The 18,027-nt window shown below is 39.7% G+C and overlaps 1 protein-coding gene across 5 annotated transcripts in view; it reads left to right on the forward strand.

The window, feature by feature from the left end:
• The window catches only part of NETO1 (neuropilin and tolloid like 1), a 74,654-nt gene that overhangs the window by 45,900 nt on the left and 10,727 nt on the right, over positions 1–18,027 (forward strand). For 4 of the 5 annotated variants that reach the window (XM_032470473.1, XM_032470472.1, XM_032470475.1 and 1 more), the window contains exon 8: positions 2,981–3,209. In XM_032470473.1, the coding sequence (XP_032326364.1) occupies positions 2,981–3,209 (229 nt within the window). Of the gene's footprint in view, positions 1–2,980; positions 3,210–10,802; positions 11,317–18,027 lie in introns of those variants that run through there. The other variant, XM_032470474.1, reaches the window with a different exon arrangement.

Raw genomic sequence — 18,027 nt, forward strand, 5'->3', positions numbered from 1 at the left:
CCTCAGTGCAGTGTGATGCCACAAAAACACAGTACTTGGAGAAATTGTCAAATTTGTTAAGACTGGGAAAGAGATAAGTCAAAAGGCTTCTAACATTATACAAATGAAGCTAATTAATTTAATGATTAAGATCTTGGGAGAATAAAACTCTTAACTTTTATTAATTACTCATCATTTAAAATTTTAATTTTTAAAATATCACTTCATTCAAAAATGTTTTGAATAAAATTAAACAGAAAAACTTGACAAGTATAATAAGTCAATATTTTACTGTGAAGTTGTGTTATAGTTAATTATGTAATGAACTTAATTGACATGGGCAGAATCTTAAAGATGATGTGCGAGATTTCCAGCCTAATCCCTGGGACTGTGACTACGACAAAATATCACACACCTGGTTGTGTTACACTACCTGGCAAAAGGGATTTTGCTGATGCATTAAGGTTACCAGTCAGTTGACTCTAAGTTAATTAAAAGAGAATTTATCCAGGCAAGCCTAATCTAACCACACGAGCCCTTCAAAAGCAGAGTTTTCTCTGTCTGTGGACGAAAGGGGAAGTCAGAGAGATAGGCAACGAGGAACATTTCCTAGGGGCTCAAAGTGATCCACGGTAGAAGGTCATCAAAACACAGGAACCTTGGTCCCAGAACTGCAAGCACAGAGTTTCCGCCTCACGTGCCCTTAGCAGAGAACACAGTCCAGTCCGCCAACACTTCTAACCTACAGAACTTGGAGATGATATATGGGTACCGTTTAAAGCTGCTCAATTTGCAGTAATTTGTTAAGGAAGCAAGGAGAAAATTAATGCGATAGGCAAAAGGTAGCAACTGAAATTGGCTGCAATATGGTACGTTTCTGGATTCTGAAGATGAAATCTGCCTTTGCTATCTCCAAAAATGAAAATTAAAACTGAATAAACAAAAATGGAAATTTTGCATGACTAGATTAACGACCAATGAAAATGTTATGGTTCAGCTTTGTTTTTAAATAAAGTCTCAGTTTCGTAGCATCAGATTTTGGAAGATGACTGAGATGGACTTTAGATATTTTGATACTTGTCTGTGCACAGCAGAAAACAAACCATTTGAATGTTGTTGGATCCGGGTTCTCTGTGTTGGGGGGGTGTTTTCCCAACATTTCAGGAAAAAGTGTGATGTTCTGGTTTTCTCCTCCAACTCAAGTGTGTGCTGCTGCCTCCAAATTCATGGGAAATCCTACCCCAAATTATAAGGCCTGGCAAGTCCAGCCACAAATGAAACAGGTTTGAGAATGTGGGCTTTATCTAGCCTTTTTCAGACTGTGGTGTTTTTAATTTGTATTTACCGCGGAGAAAACTGTTCTGGCAAGTCTTAAATAATTGCCCCAAACAGTGTTTGTTTTCTGGATCTCTTTGTGTCATGAGGGGAGGAGGGGACCAGCTGAATGGTCGGTATTAACTGTATTCTCTTAGTACATTGTTAGCTAGACTGACTGGCGTTAAGTACATGAAAGGGATTCTGCTGTCCGTATTGGTGCGAGGTGGAGGACGGTGCTACTAGAAACTGTTTGCATGTTCTGAAGCTCCCCACGTCCACGTCAGTAAATCATTTTGTCAGCTCGAGCTCTTTGTGATTGATTAGGAAGCAGGATGCCTCCGAATGATTCACAGAGAGGAGATTGTAATCTTGACTGCTTCACCGGATTGTATATGATCCTGTTTATCATCTTCTCTTTTCTTCAGCAGGAAGACTAGAGAGCTTTCTGTAGTTTCCCGCCCTAAGTGAAAACATTGCTATGCGGCACTCTCCCCTCTGGCGACAACGGGGCACAGGCTTCAAGTTGCCGAGCTGCCGTTTACATCATAATGCAGGGAGGGCTTTTACATGATGTAAACCGCAGCTAGTGCAGGAAGACGCAGTCGCCGTCCTGGCACGTGGCCTTTGCGGTAACGACTCTGTACCCAGCGAAACTAAGACCCACTGGGGTATTTTATTTCTTTTTTTATAGCTATAAAAGAGTTTAAAAAAATGACTGAAGGCTTCTGAAGTGAATATATAAAAATCTATTGATGGGTGAATAGACAAATGACTTCCATTTAGATTTATCATTGGTCGAAGTAACTGCTAGTGATTTTTAATGCACATTCGGACAGAGTCAAATAATGTCTGTTGCTCATAAAACAGTATGTCTGGCGAGGTGTGATATTGTGCGGAGACTATGGACTAGCGAGTTCGAGGGAGCTTGTGTCTAATTTCCAGCTTGTACCATCTGAGCGAGCAATTCCTGAATACGACAATAAAATGTGCCACTTTATAGAGTTGTTTCGAGTATTTGACAATAATCTATCAAGTAGGTTGTACAGTTCTTTTTAGTCATTAAGTATTAATTCTTGTTTATATGGACTTAGCTACATGGCTTGACTCTTATGGTGAGAATGACCATAGATGAGTTACACTGTTTTAATGTACTTCTACCTCGAAAATGAAGCAGTGTAGTTATGTGAAACAATTTAAGCAAAGTAAAAGCAGAGACTATCTTTTGATACCCTTTCTGGGTATTTGTTGGATACTAAAACAGATTACTTATTTCCATGCATTTTTGGAAGTACATGGAAGGCATTGGACAGTAACGGGAATGTATCAGGGATATTGAAAACATATTTGTGCTGATTAAAATCAAACAGTGTGTGCAGGAACTAACAACTGGTTCTGGATAAGTTATGAGAAGAAATCAGGAACATTTGGGCGAAAGTACTCAGCTATGGGAAGTGGCACATTTACGTAAAGCAAGGATAATAACGTTCGAAAAAATATTCAACACAAGTGGATCTTAGCCATACTTACTTAGTTTTCTACACTCCACAGGCGGAAAATACTAAGATTGATTGCAATCAAGACTGTCTTGTGAGGCTGAGACAGAGAAAGGACGTTCGCAGACTTCCTGAACCACTTTCCTATTTCCGTTCTGGGGTATGACTGTATCTTTGCTGCTGTTTCACAGATCTACTTACGATTCTTGGACTACGAGATGCAGAATTCAAACGAATGCAAACGGAATTTCGTGGCCGTGTACGACGGGAGCAGCGCAGTGGAGGACCTGAAGGCTAAGTTCTGCAGCACCGTGGCTAACGACGTGATGCTCCGCACCGGCCTGGGGGTCATCCGCATGTGGGCCGACGAGGGCAGTCGCAACAGCCGATTTCAGATGCTCTTCACGTCCTTTCAAGAACGTAAGAATCTCTGCACTTGACTGTCTGTCCTTCAAATATGTCATGCGGTGCAAATCTCATAAACCAGTGAATGGTGTTTTCCTCATGCAGTGTGAGCACAGCAGGGTGAGCCTTAATAAGCTGTTCAAATAGCTGAGATTCCCTTTCCTTCGCTTTGATCCAGCGACAGGAGAGCTACATATTACATTTTGATTACTTATTTCAGTGTATGCATCAGAGCCTTGCTTAAGACAGTTCACACTACTCAACTGGGAAATGATGGATTTTGTCTGTCTCTGGTTTGGCTCTTCGGAAGCGTACAGAGCTGATGCATCAGCTTCCAATGAAGTTTGAGTTTAAATCTTAAAAACCTGCATAAAAATCTTTGGTAGGTTCCTTCAGTAAGCTTCTCTTGCAGCTCCGTTGATTTAAAATAGGTCTGTGACTACCGAGTTCCAATTAAAGTACGCAAAGAGAGAGAATTGCTTGGGAAGAGAGTAAATACAAAAAGTTTCGGAAAATGTTTTAAATGGCACAATGGGTGAGTGCTGGGCAAAACACAGCAATTTTAGAAAATCATGTTCCAACAAATGATGAGTCATGTTAATAGATGTATATTTGGAATGTTCTTTAGAAACCCTGAACAACTCATGCCTAATACATTTATACAAACGAAAAACAACCCTAAGAAATTCAGCTTTAAGGAATCAGTACCTTGTCATTTGAAGTTATACATTAAAAAAAAAAATAGAAAAAGCAAAATATTTTTGAAGGATCAAGGATTTCTCAATGATAGGTACAGAGGCCAGTATTTTTTTTTTCAGTTCAAAAATGTTACATGTATTAGATGATTATTTTATATCATAAAGAAATAATTTTGGCTTTAAATTCCTCTCTAATTACCCGGTTGGAGAATTCTAGGGCACCAGAAGTACTGTCACCCCGTCTTTCTAAATATTGACACCATCACAGAGGAAGTGAATTCTGTCCCGGAATTACTGCAGATTTAAACAGCACCTTGCCATCTCTGTCTTCATTTCAGCACTTGATTAAAATGTTACAGGTAGTGCATTTTTATTTCAGCAAAATATCTGGTCAAAAAAAACTTCTTCTCATTTTCTTGCTTAGAATTTGAAGAAATCCAGGCGATAAGATAGCACATTTGGTGTTTTCACCGATGATTGCTCTCCCATATCCAATAGACTGTGCCTTTGGTGAGAGTCAATGTGTACCTTATTCAATATTTCCATCAGCCTTACATAATCGTAGATTGGAAACATCTGTCTAATTTAACAAATATGGAAGGGCTGGGTAATATGTTAGATTATATAATTAAGTTTTTAAAATAATAAAAAATACACAATTTTTATCAAAGTGATACCATAAAATGTAGTCAGGATAAATTAAAATATATAAAATATGTATTCTTACGTTTCAAGTATTAAATAAATAATATAAAGGAACCCTGACTTCTAGGATTTCCGAAGGTTTTAGTTCATTCAAACTCGATATGCATCAATAATTTTTTTTTAATTGGCAAAAAAATATCTTACGCAGTATTAGCTTATATTAAAGAAAGTGAGATCAGCAGCTCAAAGATGCTCTCACGGGAAGCAGCGCTGGTCGAAACGCAAGCCGCAGACCCGGTCCTCTTCTGCGCGTCAGCGGTCAGGCGCAGCGTGACCAGTTAGAAGGGGCTGGCCGGGACGCAGACGCATCCAGGATCATGGGAAAGGCCAAAGGAGAAGGACTGTTTATCTAGAGATTTCTTTTGTTTGAAATGTGATGACTACCTTAGACCTAGGAGGGTGATACGGATTAACGTCTGAGAGGTAAGATTAATGTTTGTTAAATTAATTCTAGGAAACCATTTGTAGTTCAGGGGGAAGAAAATGCCTAACTCATAGGAATCATATTTCAAAACTGAATGGATTCTCATAGAGGTTATGGACTCTGGAAAGAGGGATGGTTCAGTCTGAAACCCGATTCCCAGGAAGAGGGAGGTGGTGTTTGTGCTGGGCGGGGAAAAGGAGGACTAACCAGCGTCTAAGGTCCCTTTCCATTTGAAGATAAGATCTGTGAGTCTTTAAAACTCTGCTTACGTAAGAAATGATGACTTATATCATACTGTGTATATATCATTAGAGATATTTCTATTTGAGCTAAAAGACAGAGTTTTCATGTTATAATTCAGTGACTTCTGGAAGCCATTTAAGTGGGTGGACTTCTCAGTCACTAACCCAGGAGAAACAGGGTATTTTTCCTGCACAGGAAGAAGGCACCCACCCTTTATGTGCCTACACGGTGGATGGATGATTACCCTCATTGGAATGCTGAGGATTCAATAGTCATTTCCACAAGTATCTCATACATTTACAGGACACTTTGACTGAAACAAATTTGCCCTCTGTGGCATGTTGCCTGTGTAGTCTTAGGATCATTTGTTTTTTGTATGTTGACTAAAACTGTGCAGAATTCTGCTACGACAGGCTGAGATCAAAGTCACCAGGGGATGCAGTACATGGGTTGTAGCCTTAGTCTTTTTGTTTTGAAATCAAGGTGTTCCGGGTAAGAGATGAAAGATTTTAAAACAACAGGAAGTGGACTTAATCAATTCTCCTACTCAGAAATGGGTGGTACTGTCTCTGTTCCACATACACGCACGCATGGGAAAAGCTTAGAGATGTGCAATCAATGGCCAGCGTTCTTCTTACTCAAATAATAAGAAACCCCCTTGATGGTTTTCTGGGTTCCTGCATTTATTGGGCGGTATCCCCAGTGCAGTGCTGAGAAGCACTTAGGGGCATACTCAACAATATTCTAGTATCTGTCAAAATGTCTTATGTTAAGACCATAGGATATTTTTAGAAGTTAGACAAGAGCTTGGTGGCCACCTGTTTCAAGCCCAAACATTTTATGCATTCAAACATTCAAACAGAAAAAAGGAAAGATCCGAGGAAGTTAACTGACTTTCTCTGAATGCCTTCAGCGCATGCTTAATGATTTGTTAACGGCACTAAGGCAAGGATGTAAAGCCTGATGCCTGAGATCAGAAAGCCTCCTGGGGATAACTTTGTCACATTTAAGGGACGGACAGGGCTCCCATTTTCTAAAGATGATGATAATGATGATGATGATGGTAAAAACAGCAGCATTTCTGCATCACTCATGTAGCTTACATATGTCAGCAAGTTTTGCTGGCTTTACAAACTGAATTCTGATTCTTCTGTCCTATCTATTGCATCTTATGTCTGGATTCTGTGCCCACACTCTGTAATCATACATAATTATACAGTAGCCCGCTGTCTCGTGACTGCAAACATTAGACTAAAGTAGAATCATAACAAAGGGCTTCTGCTCCAGAACATATTGATCCAAAGACTAATAGTCACAAATAGGAATATAGTTTCAAATCAACTTATTTTTACATTTGTATCTGAATAAATTACAGAGAAAGGGAAGAATGAGTGTATAAGGAAGAGGCATAGAAATTCTAACTGTGAGTCATCAGACTTTGAGATTTCACATGCACATTAGAAGCATTTTATAAAGTCTGGATTAAATGCCAACATTTGCAGCAACAGAAGATATTCTCTAATGTCACAGGGAGCATATAGCTCACTGAATGGAGAAGTATTTACCTTCACCTGCATCTTGAGGAATAACATCCTCCCTAGATTGCGCCCATAAATATTGCTCCTGCCCCCACTGTCTTGCTAACTCTTCACCTCAGCCTTTCTCAGCTCTACCTGAGACTCCTGCCCTGATGAATGATCTCACACTGCTGCTGGCTGCTGCTAAAATACGTTAGCTTCAGAGGAATAGTATCCAGACTTCAACTTGTTGAGCAACATTGAAACCCAGCAGCTAGAGGGAAAAACAGTCAGTATTATCAACAAAGAGACACTGTCTCACTTCCTGAGATGATAGTCTTTTTAATACTTCAAATGTCATTTTTGTCCTTGGATTAGTCAAAATGCTTAGTCTACTCTTTAAAAATATTTTTTTTGTTTTACTTTTGGGAAGGAGGTGATTAGGTTTCATGCAATGTAAGTCTCATGTGATGTTTGTTTCATGGGCAGCACATTTCTGTTAAAAACAGACATGCAAGCAAAAGGAGATGGAAAGCAAATTGTTTCCTTTAAGGATGTGGGGAAACTGTTTACAATAATTTGCTAAGATGAGATCATGTATTCAGTTTCATATCAATTTGGGACAAAAAGAGTATCGAGTCTGAACGATGGATTTATTTACAGTAAAGAAATATACATACAATAACATTTTTATTTCAAAGAGGAATTGAATTGAAGGATTCTGTGGGGGGCAGAATTCTGAGATAAACCCAAAGAGCCCCACCTCTCAGTACAGAAGCATCTTGTGACGTCCTTCCCTTGAGACAAGCAGAACTTGTGAGTAGCTTGGGACATCATTCTGTAATTAAATTACATTCTATGGCAAAAGCTATTTTGCAAATGTAAGTAAGGTCTTTAGTCAGTTGATTCTGAGTTCATCCAAAAGGGAGATTACTTGGGTGGGCCTGACCCAATCAGGTGAGCTCTCTAAAATAAAGTGAAGCATGAGTCAGAAAGATGGCTGGCCTGGGAGAAGAAAGCAAACAGGTATGTTGTGAACTGCCTGCCTCTTAGAAGGGTGAACTCTAGCAGCTGAGAGCATCCCTGGCCACCAACTAGCAAGTAAATGGGGGCCCCAGTCATACAACTGCAAGGAACTGAATTCTGCCAACACTCTGAATAAGCTAGGGAAAGAACCCTGAGAGCCATACGAAAGCCGCAGCCCCAGCAAACATCTTGGTTTCACCTTCTAAGATCTTAGCAAAGGATCCAATACTTGCGCTTCTGCAATTGTGTGAAAAAAACTAGGTGTTATTTTAAGATAATAAATTGCAGTGATTGTTACACAGCAGTAGATGACTGTGTGGATTTTGGTACCGTACGTGAGATGCTGCTATAACAGATACCTGATACGTGGAAGCAGGTTTGGGGTCAAGCAATGGCCATAGGTTGGTTGAATTTTGAGGATAATGCTAGAAAAAGCATAAACTGCTTCAGACAAATGGTTAGAGCAACCTGGACTTAGAGGGCTGTCTGGGGCCCAGCTAGAAGTGAGGAATGTTTATTAGAAGCTGGAGGAAGGGAGATCCTCGTTCTGAGTGGTGGAAAGCGTAGCGAAGTTTAGTGAAATTGTGTCCTGCAGGGATGTCAGCAGGCAGACTTGTAAGTGACAAACGTTGGCTCCCCAGCTAAGTGAATTACCGAGAAAAGTGGCAGAGGTGTAGCCTGGTCTCTCTTGCTGCTTAATGTTCCATGAGAGAGGGGAGAAATAAATTTGAGGAAGAATTATTAAACCAAAAGGAATTAGGACCAGATGATTTTGAAAGCACCCGCTTGTCCGGGGGCAAAGATGTTAAAAGTTGGAGACGATGCTGAAAATGTGGCAGAAAGACAAGGCTGAATGTGAGTGTATAACCTTTGCTCAACCATCGGAAACATCAGAAGATCACAGTGTTTAGTAACTAAAAGGCCTTTGAAAGAAGAGTTTAAAGTGGGGCCTCACAGATCCTCTGAGTCAGGTTAGAGGCCCTCCAGGAGGGTGAGGGCAGGCCCCCTTACCCTTCTCAACAGTCGCCAAGGAGAGAGAAAGGATCCTCTCAAACAGATTTACAGGTGTGGCATCTGTCCAGGAGAACAAAACCCAGTGTTTCAAGCAAGACCTGCAAGGCTCTTGAGAAAATTATTTCAGCAGAAACACTGTCAGCTTGGACTGAAAGGGGCAGAGAAACCCAAATGAAAAGAGCCATCAAAACCCTAAAATTCTAAGAGCATGAAGCAATCTGATGAGATGGCCCAGCTACGTTAGTGTTCATGAGAAAAGAGGGATGGCTCAGAGAGCAGAGCCAAGTCCACAGCCACAGAGGATGAGAACTGGAAACGTAATCAGGAAAACCCGAGTGTTTACCCTTCTGGGTTTCAAGGCAGTCGTGGACCAGTGACTCCTGTTGACTCTCCATTCTCTTTGAACCGGAATCTCTATAACTATTATCCAATGCCATTCCAACCATTTGTGTTGGAGTGTTGAGGAGGACAGCTCGTCTCTTTGGTTCCATGGGTCCACATGTCGAGAGGAGCTGTACTGCAGGAATGGAAGTGCAGACTCCTTCACAGACAGCCCCCAGGAGCCTTCTCTGCACAACATTTAGATGATTTCGATGTGACATTTCAGACTTTGAGCTGGTGACATTTAGATGAGATTTTGGACTTTGAGTTGATGCTGTAATCAGATGATACTCTTGGTAACTTTGGGGAAGTACGAAAGTATGGGTTCATTTCTGGGCTCTGTGTTCTGTTGCACTGACCTGTGTGTCTGCTTCTGTCCCAGTATATGCTGTTTTAATTACTGCAGCTTCATAGTGTAGTCTGAAGTCAGGGGATGTGATACCTTCAGCTTTGTTCTTCTCTCTCAAGTTTGCTTTGACTATTTGGGATTTTGGGGGGTTCCACAAAAAATTTTAAATCACTTGTTCTATTTCTATGAGTATTTTGATAGGGATTGCACAGAATCTGTATATTGCTTGGGGTACTATGGACATTTTTCACAGTATCAGTTCTTCCGATCCATGAACATGGTATAGGTCATCTTCAGCTTCTTTCATCAAAGTCTTGCAGTTTCCTTAGTGTGGGTCTTTTACCTCCTTGGTTAAATTTATTCCTAGGCATCTATTCATTTTGTTATAATTGTAAATGGAATTGTTTTTTTAATTTCTCTTTTGGATAGTTTGTTATCAGTATATAGAAGGGCAACACATAACCTGGTTGGTCTGACTATACAGAACAAATATTGGTAATACTCTTTATGTTCTTTTAAAAGAAGATCTAAAGGTCAGAGATGGGAGAAGTCAGAGACATTTTAAGCTGCAGCAAATGCTCTTGCTGGCATTAAAGGAACACACTGACATGTTATAGAAAGGGCCATATGGCAGAGAATGATGGTGATGACCTTTAGGGGCTAAAAAATCCACCCCCTCCCATTTGACAGCCAGCAAGAAAGCAGGAACCTCAGTCCTACAACCCCAAAGGACTGAATTCTTCCAACAGCTTGAATGAGCTTGAAAGAGGCCTCCATGTTCCAGATGAGAATCCAATCTAGGCCACCTCTTTGATTTAGCTTTGTGAGACCCTAAGGAGAGACCTCACCCAACCCAGACTTCTGACCTGCCTAGCTGGAGATATTAAGTGGGTGTTGCTTTAAGCCAGCAGGTTTGTAATAATTTGTTACTCAGCAATAGAAACTAAAACATATTCATTGTAGTGATGCACAATTTTTAATGCAATGGATAATGCAGATACAATCTATGAATGTTACTTAATATATTACTTAAATATATTAATATATTATTATTCAGTAATGTATTGCTATTCCTAAATTTGTTAGTTCAAGTGACAAGATATAACCGTAGGCAATATAAGAAAGAGAATCACTCCAGCATCAGCTTGACCTATAGCTGAGTAATGACTACTGCTGTAGTGACGTAGACGTGGATGGGTTTTCAGCTTGATACTCCTTTGAATTCCTCCATTCATTCTGTTGTTCCTTCAGTGAACATGGAAGCAGCAGGCGCCGATGGCCCACAGATGAGTAGGAGGGTTCGCCTCGTGAGGTGCAGCCACACTCATTTAAATGGAATTCAAGTGTGTGACTCACTGCGGAAAACCTTCCCGGATACCTGGTACTCTGCTCCTCACTCCCACCGCTTACTTCCTCCTTTACTTCAGTAAATTATCCACCAAAACGCTGTATTCTAAGAAGTCAAATTCTCTTCTCGTAGAGTTTTTTTTCCCTCCAGCATTTGTTTGTATTACATATAAATCCTTACTCTTCTGCCACCGTAACTGATTATTATTTCACTGTTCAGTTTGATTATCTTATGGTTTCTTGTCTGGAACATGGTTGGTCTGCCATCTGCCTCCTGTACCCGATGTGCATTCTGTCCTAGAGTGCAAATTCCCAGTTTTGTAATGCGTGAGTGAAATGACCATATCACCTCAATAAACTAAATTTAATGGCTCCTAAAGGGAAAAAAGTATATAGATTGTAATTTGATTATTACTGTGAAAGTGCACAGAGTTCAGTAACCCTCTGAGAAAATACATCAAAAAAGGCTGATGATAATCGACTCACAACAATAACATTTTGTTTTCCCCCTAGAAAAAGGCCAACACATTACAAGGTGGAGGACATGCTAAGAGCAAAAGGCATTATATTCTCTAATTATTTCACAGGGAAAGAAGGTGTATGTGTTGGAGGAAACAAGGTGAGCAAACGTAGCATAGATTCAAGTGGAAACTGACGTCTTACTGATCTAGACCTCCACGCCCCCCATTACATGAGTTGATGTATTTTTAAAAAAGATTGAGACCATTTTATTAACACAGGAATGACTTTCTTATGTATGTCACACAGCAGCCTAAGTAGCAGAGGGCATAGATCTAATATCAATGATACACGAAATATGATGGGAAAATTGCTGACTGTGTAATGGGCTTTGGCACATCTCTATAAAGCAGACATACGACACACTATGGAAAAGGGAAACCATCACTAAATACAAATGTACAAGATTTAGGATGCATTATTCTTTAAATTTTAAAATTTAAATTAAACTTAATTTAAATATTTAAATTTAAGATGTATTATTCATATAAAAACATAATTAAAACAAAAAGGAAAAAGGTGAACTGAAGGACAATTAGTAACATAAAGGACAGGCAGTGGCAGACGTAGTGCCCTGTAAAGAAGCCCGAATGTGTGGTGTATAATCCACAAAAATACTGAATCACTATGTTGTACACCTGAAGCTAATATAATATTGTGAGTCCGCTATACTTCATTACAAATAACAAATGAACAAAAACAAACAAAAAAGAATATAAATTGTATAAGACAGTAAGAAAATGTTTTATAAGTGCACCAATAAAAAATGGGGCAAATAAAGTGAAAAATTAATTCATAGAGAAGCATCAACAGCCTGCTGGTATAGGAAACAAACACCTATTCATGCTAGTAAACAAAGAGACGTAAATTCCAACAGCAATGAGACATCATTTCTATCTGTCAAATTGTTTAAAAAAAAACAGCAATAATGAAATACCCAGTTTTGGAGATGATATGGTAAAATGAAGATATTTGTATACTGGCAGGAAAGTAAATGTTCTCTCAAGGGCAATTCAGCACTATATATCAAAATTCTAATGTAGGTAAAAAACAAAAATAGGGTCTCACCTGTTGATCTAAAAAATTAACCTAAGAATACACACTAGTAATGAGAATGTTTAGAATCATTTGAAGCATGAAAATTGCTTAAATAGCTTGATCAAATAGGTCTTGAAACATGTATATGTTCTTTTAACTGTTAAGATGATGTGTTAGATGAATACTTACTGACAATGAACTATGTTAGAAATAAAATTCAAAAAGCAAGTAGCAAACAAAACACATGTGACATTACACATATATTCTTGTAAATCCATGAGAGAAATATTTAATCTACAGTATCTATTCCATATGTAATACATATGTGTAGAAGGCAATGCAATTAACTGATTGTTTTTAGTTGATGAGGTTTATGGATTATCAATACTTAATGGTTTTTCTGTAATGAATAGTTGTTGTAGTAAACATTTTTAAAAAGCCGTCAGTATAATTAGATTTGACTTTCTGAAGGGATTTATTAAATCTAAAGAAACAGGAGTATATACATTATTTATTTTTTAATTGAAATATGGTTGACTTACAATGCTGTGTTAGTTTCAGGTGTACAGCAAAGTGGATTCAGTTATACATATACAAATATGTTTTCAGATTGTTTCCATTATAGGTTATTACAGGATATTGAATTATACACTATTTTCTTTATTGGAAAAATTAAGACTCATTTACAAATTCAGAAAATACTAATTGATCATCAGAGTGTTTTTGGAGGGGTGATGCTTACGCCCGCAGTTCAGGATACCACACTGCTATCTAATAACCTATTCTTTTAGCCCAAATCATCCCTGCAGCCTACAATGGATTCCCAGCTCTGATCACACTGGGAAATTCCCTGAACTTTTTGGTAGGATCCTTGGGGATAATATATATTGATCTCCTTGATTCTGGCTTCACAGCTCCTGGAGTTTATGTCTGTCAGTGAAAGTAAATAATGTATGTGCTATGGAGAAAGAAAATTATCATTCCGATTTGTCAGTCTCCGAACTACCAGAGTCACAAGCTGTGGCGGTCCATTGATGCTGCTTGGCTCTTATCCTGATTTGCAGCAAGTCCTCCTTTGGGGAGCTGGCGTGTTCAGAAATGAAGCCAAATACAAGTAATACCTTTAACCAAGCCGCGAGGCTGCACTGACTGCACACACTGCCACAGGTGTGTGTGCCCCAGTCACGGGAGCAAACCCTGGGCCACGTGTTCAAGTCCTCATAACGATCGGAGTGCAGACCCGAATGAGCTACAGTTTCCTACGCACTGGCCCTAGAGGCACGTCTAACGGCACACTGTGATAATCACCGGATGGCCGGCCCAAGGCAGACAAAATCATGGTGTAGAGTGTATAATAATTCCTCAGCATCAAGCGGAATGGATAAACCATGCTGTGCTTCACGCCCCCTGCGAGGAAAGGAACAGGTCTCTCCCTATGAAATTTAATCTTCCCATGAAGAAGTTTCTCTTCTCGTAATAGCATGTCTTTTGGAACAGTAGGAATATGCAGTTCTAGCAGAGAGATGGAGGGGACCTCATGATTGGGAGTGGAATTAGATGGCGAGCAGAAGTTTTTGTATTAGAAAAAGATTAAGATATATCTTAATAATAATGCTGGATATTTTGACCGATAACTGTCACATTGGAACAGAGAGTTTTGGGAGCAGATATTGATTTTTCAAAAAAAATATGAAGATAATAAAAAATGAAGAGAAGATGCAGCAATCCATTTCTGGCCTCAAATCTTGTCAGTGTTTTTCAAATAAAATGGCATTTTCTCTAATTGCATACATAGCCCAAGGGCCATTTTATGTTTAAAGCCCGGTGGCAGGGAGTTTTTTCTATTTATTTTGAGAAAAATAAAGCAAAACATTCATTTTGGGAGACAATTCTCATGGCCAAATATATTTGATATTTTCTTTCACGTTCTCTTTTTCTGTAATTAGAATTCTGCCATTAAAAATGATGCTTAGCAGCAAGCAAGGCTTTTGGATCCCGTGTCTGAAGTCTTTGAATCCTGACTTGGATGCTTACAGCTAACTGAGATCTCTGATATTTCAGATATTTTCTTCTATCAGGTTCATTAAGAGGAGCTTAGCTATTGCTCCAAAATTAAAAATCATTGTTTGAATTTAATGAGAAGATGGCACTTTGTATCCGTTTTACTGCATAAAGAAGTTTGGTCTGCTAGCTAGCTGACGAGGGTTTATCAAGCACGTGCAAGATGGCACCTGGTGATAAAGCAGTGAGCAGAGCTCCATTGCCTCTTATTCTTACAAGAGGACGCAAACCATGGACAAGTGGATTAATTAAAAAAGGATGAGCTCAAATCCTAGTAAGCGTTGTGGGCATACACAACGTGGGGGTAACGAACGTGGTGGTGAGGGGTGTGGCCCCGAGTGCCCTGAGGCTGTGGTGGGTGACTGAAGTTCAGGAGGAAGCCGGGTAAAGAGGAAAGGTTTGGGTTCGCAAAGGTGCACTGAGGAGTTTGGAATTTAATCTGGCTTTATTGGGAAGGTTTTGGAGTGTTTTAAAAGGAGTGAGATTCGATCAGATTCACACTTGAATGTGCAAGGCTTCTCTGGCCACTGTGTCCATGGATCCGTGTAGGGGACTGTTTGGTGAAAGGTGACTCAGTCCTGAAAACGGAGACATTGCCAGGAGCGTGGGGTTGAGAGAGGGCTGGTACAGCCACAGGACGGTGGATGTGGGGTGGGGGTGGGCAGCAGAAAGGACTCGAGGATGACCCTGAGCCTTTAGCCTGAGCGGCCAAGGGGCTGGGGCTAGTCAGGTCTCTTAACATCAGGAAGGAGGGTGGAGGCAGGGGGGTGATTAAGAGGAGTAGGGTGATAACCCTTCTCCGTGAGCCCCCCTCCCCAGACATACTCCATTTGAGGCGGTCGTGAGAATGCCAGGTGGAGATGTTAGGGAGAGTTTTGGACGCGCAGTACAAATCTGGACCTCAGAAAGGAGCCAGAGCCCGGAGTGTGAGCCCAGGAGGAGACAGAGTGTCCGATGTCTGAGTCGGACTGAGATGCCCCAGGAGAGGGCTGGGTACAGAGGACAAGGGGTCTGCTGTGACCCCAGGAGACCGACTGCAGGGTCTGTAGCCACCAGCCAGGAGGCCTGAGGGGGCGAGGAGAATCGCCTTTGTCACCTGAAAGATGCAAGTTATTATTGAGTAAAAGCAATTGAATTTTTAAGTATGCCAGATTTTGCTGTTTAGTATAAATTCATTACCTAAACATATAATGCATGTACATATCGTATTTACATAATAATAATAATTTTAAGCTTTGTTTCCATCTCTCAAAGGAAGTGATAGACTCTGGAACATCTTGAGTGTCAGAAAGTTTTAATAACTCAGTGTCTTCAGGGCTGGTAAGAGCTGGAAGCAGGATGTGAAGCAGTGGCATGGCAGGTTCTCCAAGCTGCTTCCTCATCCTGATGCCTCTCCACACGCTTCCGTGACCATTTCCATCCACGTTATGACTGGGGAAGAAACGAAGAATACAAAGGAATGGAAGGAGGAGACTCGAAGATGTGAGTGTGTGTGTGAGTGTGAGTTTGAGTGACCGTGAGTGTGTGTGTGTGTGTGCAGGTCAGCACATGACTGGGTGAGCTTTTGACAAACCTCAAACTGAAGATGTTAAAAGGAAGTGATCTGAGGGAAGCCAGAAGCCAGGACTTGCCTGTGGAAGGACGCAGGATTTGGGCTGGGGGCTGGGAGACCTAGGGGGTGGCATCTGACTGAAAGCTCCCAGCAGGTTTCAGCTGGTAAAGTGATGTTTAAAGGAAAATCGGATCGAGCGCGAATCCCTTCTATTTCCACATGATCTTGAGGAAATATGATGTAATTTGACTTTGAACTGCTCTAGCAATGATAGTTTTATTAGCCATGAAGCACAGGTATTTGAAGTATCAATGTTTCAGAGAGAAATCTGCCAGTTTCTATTTCCATTTTGTTTTGGTTTTGCCTGAGTAGTGTTTTGTGGATTTCTGGACTTGAAAAGAAAGGTGGTGGGTGGTGGTAGCATCGAATAGCAATTATAAGTTAAATGCCTCTTAATTACAGAATTAGAACGATATTTATAAGCACGTGCCATGATACTGAAAAGTGATGGTGCATCCATGATTAGACCTTTAACGTTATGATATGTTTTGTGATGCTTTCTTATATTTTAAAGTAAAACTCCCTTTATTTTGAGTACCTGGCAGCCTTTCTTTCTCTTCTCCTCCTTTACCTAATTAAGATGGGCCACAAAATCGTTTGGTTATCCCCTAATAGTGTTTATTCCTTGAGAATCAGCAGTATATAGGTATAAAAGTTGTTTGTAGCAGATGCGTTTGTGATTTAAGCATCACGAAGGATTGAAACGCTCCTTCACCGAAGTATGGTGCACTCTCGCCACCTAGTGGTCAGAAAGGGAACATACGTGGATTTTAAAAAAAATTCCGAAGAAAGCAATGAGTTCAGTGAACTACTGATTTAATTAGGTATCTTTAGATATAATAACGTAGAAATGTTATTTTAAAACTATCCTTTTACTGGTTAAAATTTGAAATAGAAAATTGACTTATTTGGATTAATATTTAACTTTTTTTCATGAAAATTTATCAGATTTTTCCAGTCATAAAAAGTAACTGTATGTGTGTATATTGTTGTGTTTACACACATATCCGTATATATGGAAGATTTCTCGGCAGAAACTAAGTATAACTTGTAAATATCCTATAAATAGTCATTGCTAACATTTCGTCTCAGTATTTCTAGTAAAATTTTCCATATGTATGTTTGCATGTGAGGCTTTATAATTTAAAATGATTTGCTTTTTCCAGCCAACTTTATACCTTCATAATTCCCCATACTTTTTATTCTATGACCCCTTAAGAATTAAGAATCTTACCACTATTAGATTTTTGAACATTAGGCAACGCTTGGTAACCTTTTTTTGTTTTTATATTGTCTTTTAAGTTGTATACAAATAAAATTGGAGATATTTGAATTAAACAAAGTTAAACAGGCTTCTTGGTGCATGAATTCTCTGAACAAGGCACTGGCATCACTAGAAGGGAGATACGCAGGAACGCACTGCATTTTCCAGTCCTGTGACGCGCAGTATGCGTCTTCCTTGTCAGAGCAAAGCGTTGAGTTAAATTTTGTGTTTCCAGATAATCTGTTATGGGATATTTGGATAAATGTTCACTTAAGAGATTTTAAATTTGAATTTTAAATTTTAGCTTAAAGGACCTTTAGATAATCTCAAAATCTGTATCTGTGTACCATGTTTCTCTATATTGAAAACTCTGTTAGTACAATTGCAGGACAAATGCCACTTTTATCCAAGCCTCAAATTCATAGGATCACTCAAAACTTCAGAGCATCCCCGGGTTTATACTGGAACCAAAAGGCTGTTCTTGTCTACATGCTGCTTCTCTTGGTTTTCCAGGATGGGATCTGAATCTCTCTCTTTCCAACTTGGTGTTGGAAAATGCATATTATCTCGCTGGTCTTGTTACCCTGTGAATGACGGGGCACCACAGATACTGTAGACGTCTACTCCTTCCTTAT

The sequence above is a fragment of the Camelus ferus genome, chromosome 30, assembly GCF_009834535.1.
Source record: "Camelus ferus isolate YT-003-E chromosome 30, BCGSAC_Cfer_1.0, whole genome shotgun sequence".
Taxonomy (NCBI): domain Eukaryota; kingdom Metazoa; phylum Chordata; class Mammalia; order Artiodactyla; family Camelidae; genus Camelus; species Camelus ferus.